The following is a 17478-nucleotide window of genomic DNA, read 5'->3' on the forward strand; positions in this document are numbered from 1 at the left end:
GTGGCCTCTTCAAATTTTGCCCGTTCTATGATTCTGATTCTGCCTCACACCTACTGAAGTGGAAGGTTTTGTTTCAGATTAAGTGAAGAATATTCCATTAAGTGAAACTGATTTGGTTTGAACTAGCGAGCTTGTTTTTAGGAGAAATCTTAAGTTTTATCAGCAGTTAGTCTTGAATGTTCAGTGTTCAGCATTAAAGTCTGATATGCCAAAACCAGAAATTCAATGAATTAAATAGATTTGGTCACCAATAACAAGAAGAGACTGACAATACAAAAAGAAATACATGTCATGTTTTTAATGCTGGTTTGAACAGCCTTACATGAAGACAAAGCACCAAACGTTGAGTGTCTCTCAGCAAAGCCTAACAGCACTGACTGGCTGTCCAGAGCCACCTCTTTTTCAGTATTCATCATTGAAGGGGTACTCTGGATGGTCACGCCACCTGTGGAAAGGTCAGATTGGGCAAGTGAGTTCCTTGGGTGAAGCAAGATATCAAATCACTGCAGTCAACCTGTGCCCAGCAAACCTCTTCCTTGCAATATATATGTGGCCTTTGTGCAAGGCTCTCCTACTTATCCAGAAGCTGTTCTGCTCTGAATAACTGCCCCCTGCAGAGTTGGAAGCAAGCCTGTGTATTTAAGGAGAGGACAGTGACAGGCCTACAGACTGCATATCTTAAGGAGAGATGAGGAAAATCAACAGGACTCTGGACGTCAACTACTCTCACTATTTAACTCAGGAGAGTATAAGTGTTTCAGGAAAGGGGGATAGCTTCATCATGTGTGCTGTACTGTGGAAGGGGAAGATTTTGTTCAGATGTCTAGAAAGACACCAAGAAATAAGGGCTATATGTGAAGAAGAGGTAGAGACACCAGACTGTTCTACTTTGTCTAATGCCCTTAGAGCTAGCATGAACAGGTCTGGGTGGTGCTTTCCCCAAGCAGCTGCCACACCTAAACTAAGTCTGGCTGTCCTCTAGCTCAGCCTACACGTAGATATTCTGCCAGTATCTACTGTGGCAGAGAATTTACAAATAAGCTTTGGGATGACCCTGTTCAGGGGAGAAAGGGATGGTCATGGGTGCATCCTAACAAAGAGACATTTCAGGCTTTGTTTTAGAAACTGCATGCTCAGGGAAGATGCACAATCCAGGATCATTATAAAAGTCAAGAAGAAAATTCCCAGGGTCAACTTCAGGTGAAAAAAATAACACTGTTTGCCCATTATTGGCAGACTTGAGAGAGAGGTAGCTGTTTTCTGTTGTGGGTTTTCTTGTTTGTTTGAGAAGCTGATGCTAAATCACAAGCCCTGGCTTGACAAACACTTTCCATTAGCTAAATGCAAAATTTCTGAAGAGCATTCTCAGGTGCACCATGGCAGCTGGCTGCCTTGCCTTACAGCACAGCACAACAAATACTGGCGTTTATCCAGCTGTGAATTGTTCCAGTCTGGGAAGGAAGGACACATTTCACAATATTGAAGGTAACTAACTGGAAGGAATCAAACATTTTGAATTGGTTGTGTCAAAACATTTCATTCCAATATTCAGCCAAGATCAAGTGTTTACACATTAACAGATTGAGTTGGTTGAAAAAAAAATCCCAAAAAACAAAACAAGCCACAACACTTTGGCTTGTTTGACTTCAGTATAATTTAATGATGTCTGAGTTGCCAGTGTCATTATCTCTACTTTTCATCTACTGAGCATGCTGCTAATCAGATCTCACATATTCACAAGTCTGAGTCCTTTGAGTGAAAATGATTCACTTGGAGAAGTCAGTGCAGCTTGGCATAGCTGGCAAGGAAATACATCCATAGCAGAGAATGGGAGCATAAGATAAATCAAGCAGATACATTAATGTAAAACTTGCCCTGCACAATGCTTCCAGATTTCTCCAAGAGGAGAAGAAATAACTTCAGATTAAGATTTCCTGAAGTACTCATGTTTTTATAAAACCTCCATTTTCTTCTCAGATGCTTAACTTGCTAATTCATACCACTGATTGCGTTATCCTGTTTGCATGGGCTTACTCATACCATCGGAACAACAGGTTTGCACACAGTACCCTTTATGGTAGCTGATGAGGGGAAGAACCAGAGAAAAGCTGGATTTTTCCATTCCTGCTGGCATGTGTATCACAGCAGTCAAAGGTTTTGCACAAAGTTGACTAACCAAAAGTCTTTCTGTATCGTGGTTTGACTTTTTCAGATACAGATTGCTGGATGAAATAAGAAATGTATTTAGGCTGGTAATTTGTCTGATGCAGTGTCAATTCCAGACATTTCAGTGTGGTAACGCAGAGTAGGCATATATATATCTATATATATAAATCTATATATCTGCTCCTTACGTGGCAACATCACTTTTCCAGTAAGGCCTTTTTCATAGCTGAGATCAGATTGTACTTAAACATTTTTCCCCAAGCACGAAGGTCTTGTGAAAACTAGAGCTGCCAATGCCCCTCCTATGCATCCTGTTTTCCTTATATCCTTGGTGGCCTCCTATGACCAAATTCAGTCTAGTAAAGCAAAGCATTTAACTTAATAGTTTTTTTGATTCGTAGCTTAGAAAGTTCTTCGCCTGTAGGCATTTGCAGCCTTTGACTTTGCTTCTGAGAAAGGCTCTTGAATTTGCACCAAGGTTACATTTTGTGTATATAATCTTCAAAATTTAAATGATGCTATAACTCATTTTTGCTATATAAAACCAAACTGTGTCAGATACCAAAACACACTTAAGAATCTCCGAGGCCATTTGCGAGAAGCCTTTTGGAACTAAGTACTGCTAATTGATGGAAGGCTATTTTAAGTTTTAAGAAAGTAAAGCTTCAGAGCACCTGGCTGAGCTTAAATGTGAAAAATGAACTCCATTATGATGCTTTTAACTTAGTGCATATTTTTGATCATATTTATGCAGCACAGTAAGTGGTTTGTTTGTTTCTTTGCAACATTTCCCTGTACCTTTTGAGCAATGGTCAACATTTTAGAGTGCTATTGATGCTGTATCAATGCTTTTCATTTCATGCTATAATTTAGCAGGACACAGATAATCTAAGATAAAAGGAGAAATGCATGGAAATTAATCCCTAGCATTTGGCTACTTACTGAGTGCCCTGCAAAGAGGAAAACAAAGTTTGGCCATAAGATGTAGATGCTTTTGAGGTGAAGGATAAAGAAACAGCATTATGCTCTGGAAGAGAGGGATTGTTGGCTAGGTCTGAGCTTTCAGGTGAAGTAAACCTATCTTGGGTGGTAAGCTTTAGGTGACAAGCAACAAGAGATCAAGCCTTGATAGGTCTCAGAAGAGATGATTAGGAAGTGGTCTAGCAGTCAAACAAGCTTTCTGTTCTTTTGTTTTTCTTAGAAGAAAGTACAATTCAATTTTATTTGAATTTCAGCTCCAATATCCACTGATAAGGCATAGCATCATCTAGGGATGATGCTATGCCTTATCAGTGTCTGAGACCACCATTCACCACATAGCAGAAGGAGTTTAAGGAAATAGAGGACAGATGGAATAGCAAGTGAGTGGAACACTCACTTTCTACTAGGTGGGCTTTGAGAACCTGAGCTGCAGGCAAATATTGTACACTTATTTTTGCAGTGGGTCCAAGAGCATATTCAGGCTGCATTAAAAGTCTCTCATATTCGGGCCTTACCTTAGAACAGGGTTGTTTATGCAAAAGTTAATATTAAAAGGAAGTGATTTTTTTTTTTTTAATAATTCTCTGAAAAAACAGGAATATCCTATGCAGATCTAGGATTTCTCCTGTACTTACATTAACAGTTCCACATAACGAACATTTTTGTTCAGGGCTTCAATTTCTTTCATCTCTTGCTCAGTGAGGGAGAAGTCAAAGATCTAATGGAAGAGATGTTAGGAATGTGTTAGCATTTCTTGTCATTATCAACCTTCGTATGTTCCAGATTCCAGAAATACAATCCCTCCTTCTCCCTGTATCTCTCCCACAAGCCCATGCTTACTTGCATTTGCAGGAGTCTCGAGGACATGAATAAGCCCAGTCACATTTGCCTACACCTTTTTTGCAAGAAGTGGAAGGTAGTCTGGCAATACTGAGACACCAGCTTTGAAAGCAATGTATTTCCAGGGGAAGTAGAGAGCAGTGTGAGTACTGAGTGCTGCAAGGGATGCAAGAACAAAATAATCTTATTTTTCGGTGGTAGTCAAACCAAATGTTTTCTGGTGGCATGGTTGTGAACCTTTCTGTCACACTTGTGTGCAGCAACCCTTCCCTAGCAGAGCTGTCCCATACCTGAAGACAGGGCAGAAAAATCAATCAGTCCTTCCTGAGCTCCTGCAGCCTTGGGCTGCTGACCTACTGAGTTACCTCATCTTGCTTGTCCTGCTCACTGCAGCAGCTGCTGCTCTGGGACATACCACCAGCTGGAGCTTTAGCTGCTCCAGATAGTTAAAAGACACCAAAATTTCCTCTATGCACTGTTATTGTCATACCTTGTTACCATTTAGTGGTGGGGCATCAAATGAAGCATCAAATGTGGCAAAGTTTGTCACTGGTAAAGCCTTATATATGTCTACAGAAAAAACAGGGAAATTTCCTTCTACTGGAGCTAAGCCAATGTAAGTGGATTTGTCCATGTACTACTGGGGTATGAATTTACCTGGAAATTCTCTCTGATGCGTTGTGGATTGAAACTCTTTGGGATCACCACTACCCCTCGCTGGACGTTGAAACGCAAAGCAATCTGTGCCGCGGTCTTGTTGTACTTCTTGCCAATGGCATTCAGCACAGGATCCTTCAGTAAAGGAGGGGAGGACACGTTTACCCTGGAAAAAGAGTGGGAAGAAAAAGAAAACAAAAAACCTCCTCATCTTTAATGTCAAAACATAGGGGCATCTACTTGTCTGTGGACAGAACACTGCACCTTTTGACAAGTAGGGTGAAAAACAGGAGAAAAGCTTTGGCTCTTAGGTTGGCATGTTGTCAAAGGCAATTTCCTGTGTGATGTCCTAACGTTGACTTCGTTTCTTCTTCCTCAACTAAGCCTCACACATTCCCCATTCCAAACACTTGCCTTCTGTTAGAGGAGACCTAAGGCAACCTCCTATGCAGACACCTAGCATTCTTTGATGACAGCATACAGCAGGAGTGTTGAAAGTTTACATTCACAACAGTAATATTTAGACACTGAGGTTCAAAACCACTTTAAAAAATGAGGGCAGAGGTGTTTTGCATGGAGACCCAGCAGTGGTGAGCTATGTTCCCTTGGATATTGTCCCTCTATTTGAAAGTAACATGGGGACTTACCATGATTCATCCCTTGAGGTTCCCAATGGGCTGTACCCAACAATAACGATGTCATGTTGCCTGCAAAATTCTAGGAGTTTGGGTTGGGTGAAGTAGGGATGGCATTCTACCTGCAAGAGTAGCAGAGAAAGGATGACTAATCAATAGGACCAGACACAGAAGCAGATATCCCAATATTTGTGTGAGCTACAGACCAGGTGATGCTTTCAGGAAAGGATAGATGTAAATTAAGGAATAGGGAAACACCATCTGTGATTACTATTCTAATTGTACATTGCTGGATGATTGATTGTTTTTTATTAATTTTTTTTTTTTTTGGTGGGCAGCAGATTAACATCTGCAACCATAATTTGGCTGCAGGGAACTTTTATTGGCCTGCAGTGGAAAGGTGGCATAGGTGGGGATTATTGAGGTGAGGCAAACTCACTAGACAAGTAGACTGAGAAGGAAACCCATCTCATCTGGGTCAGCTCTCCATTTCTCTGCCTCTTGCATTCAGGATGACTAATCTGATGTTGTTTTTAGGGAAGTGTTGGCATAAACTGTCCCAGTTAGGTGGGGACGCATTATTCAAAAGGTGAGATGATGACCTTTTTGCGAGCTGTGCCCTCCCACGTTGCCAACACTGTTCTCTCACAGGCATGGATATTCTGGCTGTGATCTCAGACTCTGGGAAATGGATGACAGAGTGACCGAGCAACCACTGTTTGCAGTGGTTGCTATCTGGCAAGTCTGAAGCTATCTGGCGCTTCTATGCTTGCTGGCCATCTGCCCTAAGCTGAGCTTAATCTTTTGCCTGGTTTTCCTCGATCCCAGGAAGCATCAGCAATGCTCAGTGCAGTCTTAGGGGTACGCCAGAAACAGCAATTGCCTTTTGCACCCGCTGGGCATGTTAATACCAGGGAAGGGTGCTGGAATTTCCTATCCTCACAGGCAGCCTTTCCCTCCAGGCCAAATACAGAAATTCAAGCTGTGGCCAGCCTCTTTGCCCTGCCTTATGGCCATTCCAGCCCTCCAGGCCACGTGCTGGCAGTGGGAAGTTGGTCCTGGTTGGTCCCTGGCTTCATCTCTATTACTGCTAATGTGGATATTTGTGCCAGACAAGTCAGAAGGGCTTCCCAGAGATTTCTAGGAAATGCAGAGACCTGCCAAATGCCAGAGCCAAAGGTACTGGGCACTCAGATGGGTCGCTGCCACTTGTCACCTCCTCAGAGCCGCGCTGCTGTAATTTAACTCGGATGTGCCTGTCATCCTCACGGGATTGTTCCACTAGGGCCAGTCACGTAACAGGGTCTCCTTTAATTGAATGTTTTCTCTATCTCTTAAAAATGCCTTATAGGAAAAGTACAAAAGAGCAAGTACAGGAAATTCAGGAGTTGCTTCTAATGGCTTTTACCCTTGAGAAGCCTAGAGTGACTCAGGATCTGTAGGGTTGTGCTGGTGTTAACTAAGCTAGACATAGCTTCATTGAGCACTGGTTAGCTCTGGATGGCTTTCTTGGGAATTTTTGGACTTGAAGTAAGGTACATGGCTGAAATCTAAGATCTGCTTTGACTCAGCATTCAGTCTTGTTATGGAGCTTTGGCACAGAAGTGCTGAAGCAGAAACTGAGCGATTGCTCTGAGCTTCAAATATTAATCTTTATCCTAGATAGGAAGAGTAAAATTTGCAAGCTAGAAATGGAAGCATGGAGGCCGGCATCTGTGGCAAAGTACACATCACCTTTCTGTACATGGTGGCTTAGGCTGTGTGTTTGCATTCCCCAAAGGGCAGTGGCACTGTTGCAGACACTGCCCTTGGCTTGCAGTCATACCTGGTTGCTGACAGGTTTGTACTTAAGTCCTGGCTTGTTCATGATCATCTCCAGTTGCCTGCGGTTGAAATTGGATACTCCAATAGACTTTGCCAAGCCAGCATCTTTACATGCCTCCAGAGCCTGCAAAGAAAGCAAAGACAAGAGGAATCCCACATGTTGGCTTGATTTCTTGGAGCGTGCATTTTAGTAAGAGGTGGAAGATAGACCATTATTGAGACCCTTTGCTGCAGCAGAACTCACAGCTCTATTAGCATGAGTGGTGTTGTCCAGACAAACCAAACTCTGTTCCTGTGTTGACCTGCTTTCCAGACAAAGCCCGAATGTTTTTTTACCTCCTGTGAGGGTAGAAACTGTCTACCCTCAGAGAGCAGAAAGATTTAACCTGAGATATAGGTACTTAAGTGCCAGACAACCGCTTTTACAGGCTTTTGCTTACTTTATGCTGCTTTAGCAGTGCCTCAAAGCTGGAGAAGGCAAAGTGAACAAAACAGATTGCTTTCCTGATAAGTCAGTTCACTCCTTTTCATTGTAAGACAGTTTTTCATATGAAGTCTTTATCCAGTGAAATCCCCTAAATATCTGGCAAGGCACATCACAAAACCTGCACAGAAAACTTCACTACAATATTAAGCAGAAAAAAAAATGTGAATGTGAGAGAGGCATTCTAGATATTTTGTGCTTTAGACAAATTCTAGTAGCTGAGAAACTCTTATGAATACGGGACATGAATATATTCCTTGGTTTTCATTTGCTTCCCCTGCTGGGTTGTTAAGGTGAAAGGGGGTCCTTTCCTATGGTCTTCTCCTTTTCTGCCTGAAACTCTGCACACAAATAATTCAGTGACTGTTTGAGGCAGAGCAGATCTCACCATGGAGCTGGGTGCCCTTCCAGGTTTTGTTATTCTTTCTGTCTTACAGGAGCTGAAGGCAGGGAGGTAAGAGGCACTCTGTTTGATGACCTCTAGTTGGCTTCATATGCCTTCTATCACTCAGTGACAAGTCAGCAAATACAGTCTGAATACAATCTGAATTAATTTTTGCCAGCTAGCTTAATTTCACTGAAAGAATGAGATTATCTGGATTGAGTTGAGCCATTTTAATTCAGATTAATGCTGCTATTTGCAGGCGCTCCCCATCACCTATTTTTCTCTTGGCTTATTAGCTGAAGAGAGTGGCCTGCTATAGAATAACCTTTACATTAAACGCCAGCTCAAAGATAAAAATATAGCAGTGTTGGGTGAGCTATTGCTTTTAACATCTGAACAACTATTCTGTGAAAAGAGAGGAATGAACTGCATCAGCCAAATTCAAATGTAACATAAACAGCTAACATGGAAGTTCCCCTTCCCTCTGAAGCCCAGCCTGGATGGCTCAGCTGCCAAGGGAAAGTTCAGGCCCCCTTTGGGCTCTCTCCCCCTTCAAAATTTCACTCAGAATTTCACCATTCTTCATCTTTATCTGCTGTACCTCAAGTAGAGCTAAACTGGGACATGACTATCTAGATCTGGACAGTGCAAGCTGAAGTGGAGCACGTAGTAGCTCCTCTTATCTCTCTTGGTGTGAACTGGATGTAATTAGGGATGCTATTTCATCAGGCCTGGTGCAGAGGGAGAGCTGAGCAGCTCTGGCCATGAACTAAAGAGGTGTCCATGGCTTTGAGAGGCAGAAATGTGAGGAGATTGCTAGTCTCACCTTCTCTCTCACCCAAGATCCTGAAGCCAAGTGATGCTAGGCTTAGTGAGGCTTCTGCCTAAAGGGCCAGAGCACATCACAAACAAATCTAGGGTGCAATCTTTCAGGCAAATGCTACTTCCCTCCAAGTTTTCTTACCAGAAAAATCTTGTGTTCCCATCTGATAAGTAAATTCAGAAGTGAATGAACTTGTTCTAATGGCAAGTGATGGCAAGGTCTTGGGCTTTGTTTTTTTTGGGGGAGGGGGGTGGGGGTGAGTGGGGAGATGTTGGTTCTTCTTTTTTTCTTTTTTTTAATAGGGTTTTTTTGGTTTTTTGTTTGTTTGTTTGTTTTATGGTGAGCTTTAGGGCAAAATCTGTTTTTTCCTGCAAGTGAAAATATTTCATTTTTTTCAAAATGACCTAATCTCTTCTGAGGGCTCAAACTTTCTCTTTCTGTGAAGATCTGATAAAGGGGAAGGATTGGTAAAAACCTAATGATAAAAGCTTCAAGTAGTGAATCTAGAGTGCACTCTCTTAAAGAGGGAATGTGGATGTCTGATGTTTCAATGGTGTTTTGTTATAAAAATAATTAAATGACAGCATGCTTAAGGAAAGAATTAAAATTTATCCATGGAGCTAGTAGAATTCGATCCATTTGCCCTAGCAATTTGCTTTAGTTATGTTTATGAAAACCACAAGTAAAAATGAGAATGAATATCTGTGGGTTTAAAGCATGGATGGATGGATGGATGTTGTGTTTGCTTACCTCCCAAGTGGCACATAAGTCTGTCTCGTGGTAGATAAATTTTCCGTTTTCATCTTTCGGGTAGAGTGCATCTCCAGGCTGAAAAGTAAAACCATACTGCTGTGCTTTAAAGAAAAATTTTTCAGTCCTTAGAGCAAAATTTTTTTCATGGACTCTGTTTCTACTAGTAAACAACAAAAAAAATTTGAGAGTTTTCTGAAACACCCCAAGTTCAGCAGGTCATTCATGCTGGGCTTACCACATCCTCGTCTGCTAGATCGTCCTTGGACACACTCCTGAACTGTCACATGAGAGTACACTCAGGAGTTCCTGGATGGCCTTGTTTTTCAGTAAACTTTTGACCTTTATGTTATGGCATCCAGAAGACTCATCTTCTTCCAAAGGGCTGGGTTAGAGTACCAGCCTGTATTCTCTTCTACTTCTTTCCTCTTCATTTTGGCCCTTCTGTTGCCTCCTGCTTGTGTCCTGGGCACTTGGGAACTGGACCGAGCTGTACTCTCCCCAACAGCTGGAGGGTCCAGGAGCTGCTGGCAGTAATGAGCTATTGGCATAGCTAACCTCATAAGTGCATTATCCACCTTTCTTTGGGCACTAGAAAATCTTTCCTCCAATCTCTGTAGGCTTCAGAGATTATTTATGAGCTGATATTTCACAAGCACAGCTTTCTCTTATTTGCTGGTTATTTCACTGCTGTTGCAGGCAATGCATTAACACCTCCCTCCCTTGTGTCTGGTCACAATTTCACTTTTGTGTTTAGCTGGAGTTTGGTTTTTCTTTTTTCTGAACAAAAACCCTTCACTGATGTTTGACATTTGATCTGACTTCAAACTGCTACATTTCAAAGGCCTGGGTACAAGATGTTGATGTGGTAACTCCTTGGGAACATGCAGCTGTGACTAATATGATCAGTAACTATCACCTCCCAATTCAGTCAAGTTCAAATCCAAGGCATTTAATGGGAAAAGTGAGCCTAAGGAAAACACAGCCTCAGATTTCAGAGGGCCAAGGTCTCAGTTACAGGCATAAGCCTCTCTCCTCCAAATGTGCTGATTTTCCTCCAAGAATTCCACAAAGACAACTTGTTGCTTTTGTTGCTCTGTCTTGCTGGAAAAAGAGAATATCTTGACTAGAAGGAGGCAGGTGGCTGTTGGATACGGTTTTTTTCTGTTAGAAGGCAAAGTGTTTGCCATCATAACATGAGGTGGAAAAGCTTTATTTGCAAACCACCCCATGGTATTTTGGAACAAACCATTCATCCTGTGATACCCCAGCACACTTTCCAAGGACTGCAAGTTTAACATATTAAACAGTTGGACCTGTTTAATTTTAGTAAATGACTCTGAATTCAGGACCTTTTTACTCTGCCCTGCTTCTAATTCCCTCACTTCTATTCGACTTTTTTTTTAATAGTAGTCAATAGGCAACAATTATATCACCTAACTTAGCATCCTCCTATTTTCCTCTATCATTTGTGTTTTAAAAATTAACCAAGTCAGAATGAATGGTGCTTGAAGATTAACTTCTCTTGACTGATGTGGTGTGAACTACTGTGGATTTCTACAGTGATCAATTCCTCCTCCTACTTGCAGAGAATTCTGCAAGGTGTTGAAGTGCCGTTGTCTCTGCTCAAAAGTTTCCAGGCAAAACTTTCTCTACCAAGCTATCTTTTTATGAAAGGGAATTTCTGAATGGAAGAACTGCATGCAGAAGGATAAAGTGCTGAGAGAAAGGCAATGTTTTGATGGTGACAGGGTGGTGACAAGGTCTTTCAGAAGCTGGTCGTGTATTTTAGCTCTGGGTTCTCATGAACTACACCGCACCAGTCATCCTAGAAATGCTGATGTCTGCTCTTGCAATTCTCTTGGAGACAGCTTTGTGTTTTACACTGGATGAAGGGTATGCTTCATGCTGCTGCATGAGCACTGAAATTAGTGTAGCAACTCTGTACATTCACTGCCGTTATGTGGGATCACACCTTATTGTGTCGTGTCTGAAGTCTGGAGGCACTCCAAAAGATACCAGACAGTTACTTGCTAGTTTAAAACCCAGCAACCCTTAACCATAGAGAGGAAAAGTCCTGCTGCCATTATCATTTTCTCACCAACACACATGCAGGAAGACAATTCTGCACATCCCCTTGCTTTCATAAAATGGTCTTTGACAAGCAGGCTTTCTCAAGAGGGCAATTTTAACAACCTGTGAATGCCTGTCCTATAAACAGAAGGGTGACAGGAAGTCAAATAGTGATGCCAATGGTCTGTTTTGAGTTATTCTTTTAAAATTACAAGATACTTAGATGAGACTTGTTCAGTGTAACACTAAAATATTTGCTTTCCTATCAGATGACAGAATCATTAGTTTGGGACAGATTTGCAGACCATTTAGTGCAGAAGTTGATGCTTACTGATAAATCAGTTGTGGGAGAAGAATCCACCTGCTGTTTTTTTACCCCTAAAATACCTGTGGGGTATGAGCTCCCCAGACAGAGGGAGGGCATGTGGTGGCCTGGAGGAGACCTGTTTCTGCTGGTTACTCCCTTGCTAGAGTGGAGAGGCTGAGCGACACTGCTGGGGGCTAAAGGCAGGAGGGACAAAAGTCCTGAATGGGGAATCTATGTGGGGAAAAAATACAGGGAGGTATAGGCTAATGTTGGTAGGTCAGCGAATAATTGCACCCCACGTGGTGGCTATTCTTGAGCTGTTGAAAAGCAGAGGGGCTTTGCTGAGTGGTGCTCTCTGAATCCATAGTCCTCTTGCTCTGCCTGAAAGCCCTGTGACAGATTGCTGGCTGGGCTCTGCAGGGGCATGTTTCTTACTGTTTTCAGGGTGGTAATGTAAGTTCTGTCTTAAGTACATCACTGCTTCCAACCAGAGACTGCTTTTGCTAGACTTCTGGGGAGGAAAGCATCAATGCTTGCAGACTAGGGGGGAGTAGGAGTTTCTTAGAGTTACACCTGCATGCTCCTCATCAAAGGCAAGCATCACAGGCAGGATGGTTGTATTTGTGAGAAAGAGAGAGCAAAGAAAGGAAACCTGTCACCACTGCAAAAGGGTGGGTTTTTTTCACTTTGTATTTGACATAGAAAAGTGTATATTTTTCAGGAAGAAAGTGACTTTTTTTATTTCCTCTCCTCTCATGAGAAACATGAATGAATCTCTAGGTCTGCTACTCCTTTAACTACTCAAGATTGTTGATACAAGCCTCAGGGAGTCAGATGTACATTACTTTAAAGCCAGCTGTCTATATCTTTATATTGTGAGACAATGACCTTCACTATGTGGGAGAATGAACTACTAAAGAATACAAACACAAGAAAAGGGAAACAGGAAATTGCTAGTGGTGGGAAATTTTCAGAAACGTACCCAAAAGGATTCCATACGTGTGACTGTATAAATAAAATTTTAATATCAGAGTCTGGTTACTCCTATACAGGTCTTAATAGGATATGGGCTCCTCAGAAGGAAATAAAGGGCTGCAAGAGTAATGTGATAGCCTCACTGGTAAATTGCTTCCTATCTGATAGTTCTGGTAATTTGGAGTCTGCAGCAAAATATGATTTTAATAATCAGAGATCTACCTTTCTTGCAAAAAGAGGCCAGTTTAGGCTCAAACCTTGTTCAGAAACAATAACCAACTAATTGCCTGACCCTATTTTCTCTTAGAAGAAAGATTTAATTAGTTCAAAACCACTTAAATGTTTTGAATATAATCCTCTTAATTTCATTTGCCTTTATATCATGTACTTATAGAGGAAAATTGTAAAGCAAGGTACAGACAGCTGTGAAAGCAGAAAGTTTGTGGACTTGCAAGAGGGAGGCACGAAACTATGATGTGAGCTCCCTGCATTCAAAAGTTTTGCCTTTTGCATTCAAAAGTTGCCCAGAGCCAGCAGCATGAGGGAATATCAGACTTGATAATTTAAGAATGAGAGATGGACAACCCATGTTTGGCACCAGTTGGGATCTAGTGAAGCTGAGTGCTGCAGTTACAGTGATTAAGATCATAGCCACAATTTTCCCAGCAGCTTTAATTTGGGACAGAATAAGGAAACCAAACTTGCTGACTTTTTACCTTTCCCTCTCCCCCTCTGATCTTTTCCCCTGGCCTGTTGCTGATTTGTATGAGCTCTTTCCTCCAGTGACTCTCTCCTCATGGCTCAGAGGGGATTCAGACACATGTACTGCTCAGCTGTGTGATTTTTCAGAGTAGGAACTGCTCAACCACAGTTGGGAGACCTGTCCTTCCAGCAGAAACACTCCAAGCAACATCTCTCCTGGCCTGTTCTCACACCCCCTGGTATATGCCTCTCTTTGGGTGGGCAGTGCACAGAAATACATGTATGCAGTATATATCAAAATATATATGTTATCTGCTCAAAATGCTATTGACAACTTAGGCTGGAGGCTGCAAGGAATATACTAGATGGAGGTCTTGGTTCAAGTTAAGTTCATGCACTTTTTCCAAGCAATTTTTCTTTTTACCTTGAAAGCCATTGGCAGCTCAATAATGTAGAGGTCAACATAGTCCAGCTGCAGGATCTTCAGGGTTTTCTCCAGTGTGGGACGCACCAGCTCCGGGGGGTGGCAGGTATTCCACAGCTGGGGAGGCAAGCACAGGCTTTCTTTGGGTGCCAGAAGGAACAGAGATTCAGCTGAAGACCCCCAACACACATTCCCTCCCTCTTGTCCTTCTGACAGAGCCCACTATGCAGAGTCATGGTCTCCATCCCTGCAAGGCAGAGCTGAGTGCCTTACCTTGCCTTCTGTCAGAGCTAGGTGCAGAGGTTAAGACAGGAGTTCTTGCCCAGGACTGATGAAGTGTTGACCCAGTAAAGCCATTATGTATTTTTCTTATTACAAAACAGGTTATTCTGAGCTGAGTATATTACAAACTCTTGCTCAATGAACTTAGATTCCTTTTGTTTTCCAAGCATATGCTTTCACTGAAAAACTTTGTTCCCACAAGGAATCTGTGGTCAGTTTTATGCTTGAAGGCAGAAGCTTGGATCATGTGAGTTAGCTATTGAGCAGCCAAGCACCCAGCACTAAGAGAATCTTCTGGTTTTCTCCTGTGGTCAGGGAGCCTGAGAGACTGCCTGACCTAGGCAAGTTTTCTCTTAATCCCCAGTCCTCACGGGAAAATGTGTTTGTATTTAGTCACTGTAATGCAGGTGTGAGTAGTTAAAGCACAGTCTTCTGTACCTCTTTAATGCATGCTGCTTCCTTTCAGGGTTATGCCCCGAGGTTGCTATGGAGTGTGCTCAGCTGGTCAGTGTTCAGCACTATCTCTAACTGAACTGTGCTGATGCAAGTCTCTTGCAAGAATAAAACCATAGCATGGTAATTAGTAACCAAGAGCTCTTTGTAAACTGATTGAGTTTTGTCGATTTTAACTGCAGCAGAATTAACACACAATAGAAGGTTTTAAGTACCATTTGAATGCACACGATAAGTTGGGCTATTTTCTTTTTTTTTTCTCAACTTACAAAACTAATGTGGGGAATCGCGTTTAGGTTTTTGTCACTTTTGCTGGTTGGAAAAACCTGTTGCTGGTATGGTCATTGTCTAGTCAGTTCTGCCACCAACACTGACAGCCACTGCATGCAGAGGATAGAATAAATTTGTTCTAAAGACACAAAACTTGAATTGTGATTTATGGGAGAAGAGGTTGATTATAGGTGTTAAAGGGCATAGCCTGTGTAAGTTTTAAGTTATTTTAGACGCCTTTTTTAAAAACTATGTTGTAGTTATTCCCTGGGAAAACAATCTGCTCAGTTCTGCCCACAGAAGCAAGGATGTGTTAAGCTGTACTGAGAGCAGGACATCTGACCCTGCCCTAAGGCGACAAACCAAAACACCTGGAAATTCATACTGGGCCTTTCTCAGCTGTATGCTGCAAGATGTGAAGAGTTTATGATCAGCAGACAGCAGTAAGAGGCTAAGGTGTACTACAGTAAGGGACCAAGATCCTGCTCTCAAGAATTTAAGTTGTTCCACTGGATTTACTGAAAACCTTTGGTCTATGTGTTTTTTAAGCATTTTACCTGCAAAATGATCTTAACTTGTGTTTAAGTAAGGAAATGACTTTGTAGACCCGTCGTGTCCAGGTTGTTACTGTGTTTTAGAAATTTGGTAACCTGAGATATATTGTCTAGAAGTAGTTTTTCTGAGTGCCCTTTCAAGCCCAGTTCTATTGAGCTCAGCATTTGCCAGTGAATCTACTTCCTTCTAAAAACTGCAGAGGTTCTGAAGAACCAGCCTTTAAAAACAGCTGTACTGTGTTTAAAAACATTTGTACTATGTCAATACATCGATGCCATGGAAACTTGAGAGTTTTATAACTGTTCTCATGATTTGTACAAGTTATTGTATTATCTACCTAAGTAGAACCCATGTTTGAGCAGTCAAAGCTGCCAGCTGGCTTTGGCATTTTAGGACACCACATTTCCTGGAAATGTTACTTCTAGTTTAATGAAAGAAATATCCTGGGATGAAAGAGGAGACCAAAAAGGTCTTGCTGTATAAGCCAAGTGAGATGTTGGCAGTTGATATAAAACCTCTAAAATTTCTGGATGCTGAGTTGCTCTGCCTGATCAGGCAGCCAGCAGCGAGAGCCAAGAGCAAGTGCTGATGATTTCAACTGGCAGATGCAGCGCGATCACACCAGGTCACTGTTCCAGTAACGCTGCCACTCAGCAGGGCTGCTCTTGTCAGTCCCTGCTGATGGATCAGCCTTCCATCTGCAGCATCTTTGCTTCAGGAAAGGTCTGCATGAGGGGCTTGAGTCTGAAGGCTCTTTGGAATTTTCAGTACTTCTGATGTCAGTAAGGAAGAAAACATAACTAACTTCTGTAGTGCCTGGTGCTTCCAAGAATGATCTGTGTATCTACCATGTTTCCTAGAGGATGCAGCAGTTCATATCAATCAGTTACTGATCAATGCCCAAAATATCTACTGAGTTGAGATTTGCCTGTAGTTTGTAAGCTACCTAAGTTTGTGAGGTGCATTAAACTAAAGATACATAAGGCAAGGGAGATCCACTCCCACTCATTCTTGGAAGTTCAGAGCTACTGTGAGAGCTTTGAGTGAAATCTGTGAAAATCCTTGATTGTGATGGATTGAATTAGTTGCAGAGTATTTTTCAGTTCTGCCTTTGAACTCTTTTAAAGATTGTAGAAATGTTAAAAGGGACTATCACCCTGAGCAGCTGATGTTTTGTCAAGCACAAACAGGACACGACTGTAAGAGAAATCCATGTGTGTGTCATGTCACAGACACACGGCAGGCTGGGAGCACAGGCATTGGCTGTTGTGGTACCGTGTGTTGCAGCCCTGTATCTTGCAGGACCTGCAGTTTTCCAAATGACTCAATGTTTAACTAGTAATTTTCGACTAGGAAGATCATCTGGTGATCAGATCAGACAACTGAATACAGAAAGGCTTAATAAATAAAGGAAGTTTGGAAATTTTACTGGGAGATCTGCTTTCATAGAGCCTAAAGGTTGATATGGGCAAAAAAACTGCAGGGGAAGCAGTTAAGAAAGTTAAAATACTCAAAATTGTTAGGACATCTGGTTCTAACCTTTTGGCACAACTTGGTTTTTTTGATTTGTAATATTACTGATAATTTGCAGTAGTGAAACTATAGAACTGTTGAAACCAAATATTTTCACTGATCCAAATCAACATATTTGGCATACAAGAGACTGAGAAATTCCCCTGATAAAGGCAGAGAATTTGAGAACATGAGGCTTTTCTCAGAATGGCAAGGTTGTTATCAGTAGAACCAAGCAGGAAACTTGGAAAAGAGGTGCATATTTTACAGATTGGAAATTGCTGTGCTTGGAAATTGGTCTTTAGCTGCTGAAAATCCACTTGGTCTGCACACTATCCAATATGAAGCTTAATTTCCCCAGATCATAGAACTTCACTAAA

The 17478-nt window shown here is 41.9% G+C and overlaps 1 protein-coding gene across 1 annotated transcript in view; it reads right to left on the reverse strand.

Moving 5' to 3' along the window:
- Positions 1–283: 283 nt before the first annotated feature.
- The window catches only part of AKR1D1 (aldo-keto reductase family 1 member D1), a 35062-nt gene continuing 17867 nt past the window's right edge, over positions 284–17478 (reverse strand). The window contains exons 3-9 of the mRNA XM_059845981.1: positions 14027–14143; positions 9546–9623; positions 7105–7227; positions 5292–5401; positions 4645–4810; positions 3783–3865; positions 284–445 (exon numbers count right to left, since the gene is read on the reverse strand). Coding sequence (XP_059701964.1) covers positions 403–445; positions 3783–3865; positions 4645–4810; positions 5292–5401; positions 7105–7227; positions 9546–9623; positions 14027–14143 — 720 coding nt within the window. The 3' untranslated portion in view covers positions 284–402. The remainder of the gene's footprint in view (positions 446–3782; positions 3866–4644; positions 4811–5291; positions 5402–7104; positions 7228–9545; positions 9624–14026; positions 14144–17478) is intronic.

The sequence above is a fragment of the Haemorhous mexicanus genome, chromosome 5 (genome assembly GCF_027477595.1).
Source record: "Haemorhous mexicanus isolate bHaeMex1 chromosome 5, bHaeMex1.pri, whole genome shotgun sequence".
In the NCBI taxonomy this organism is placed as follows: Eukaryota; Metazoa; Chordata; class Aves; order Passeriformes; family Fringillidae; genus Haemorhous; species Haemorhous mexicanus.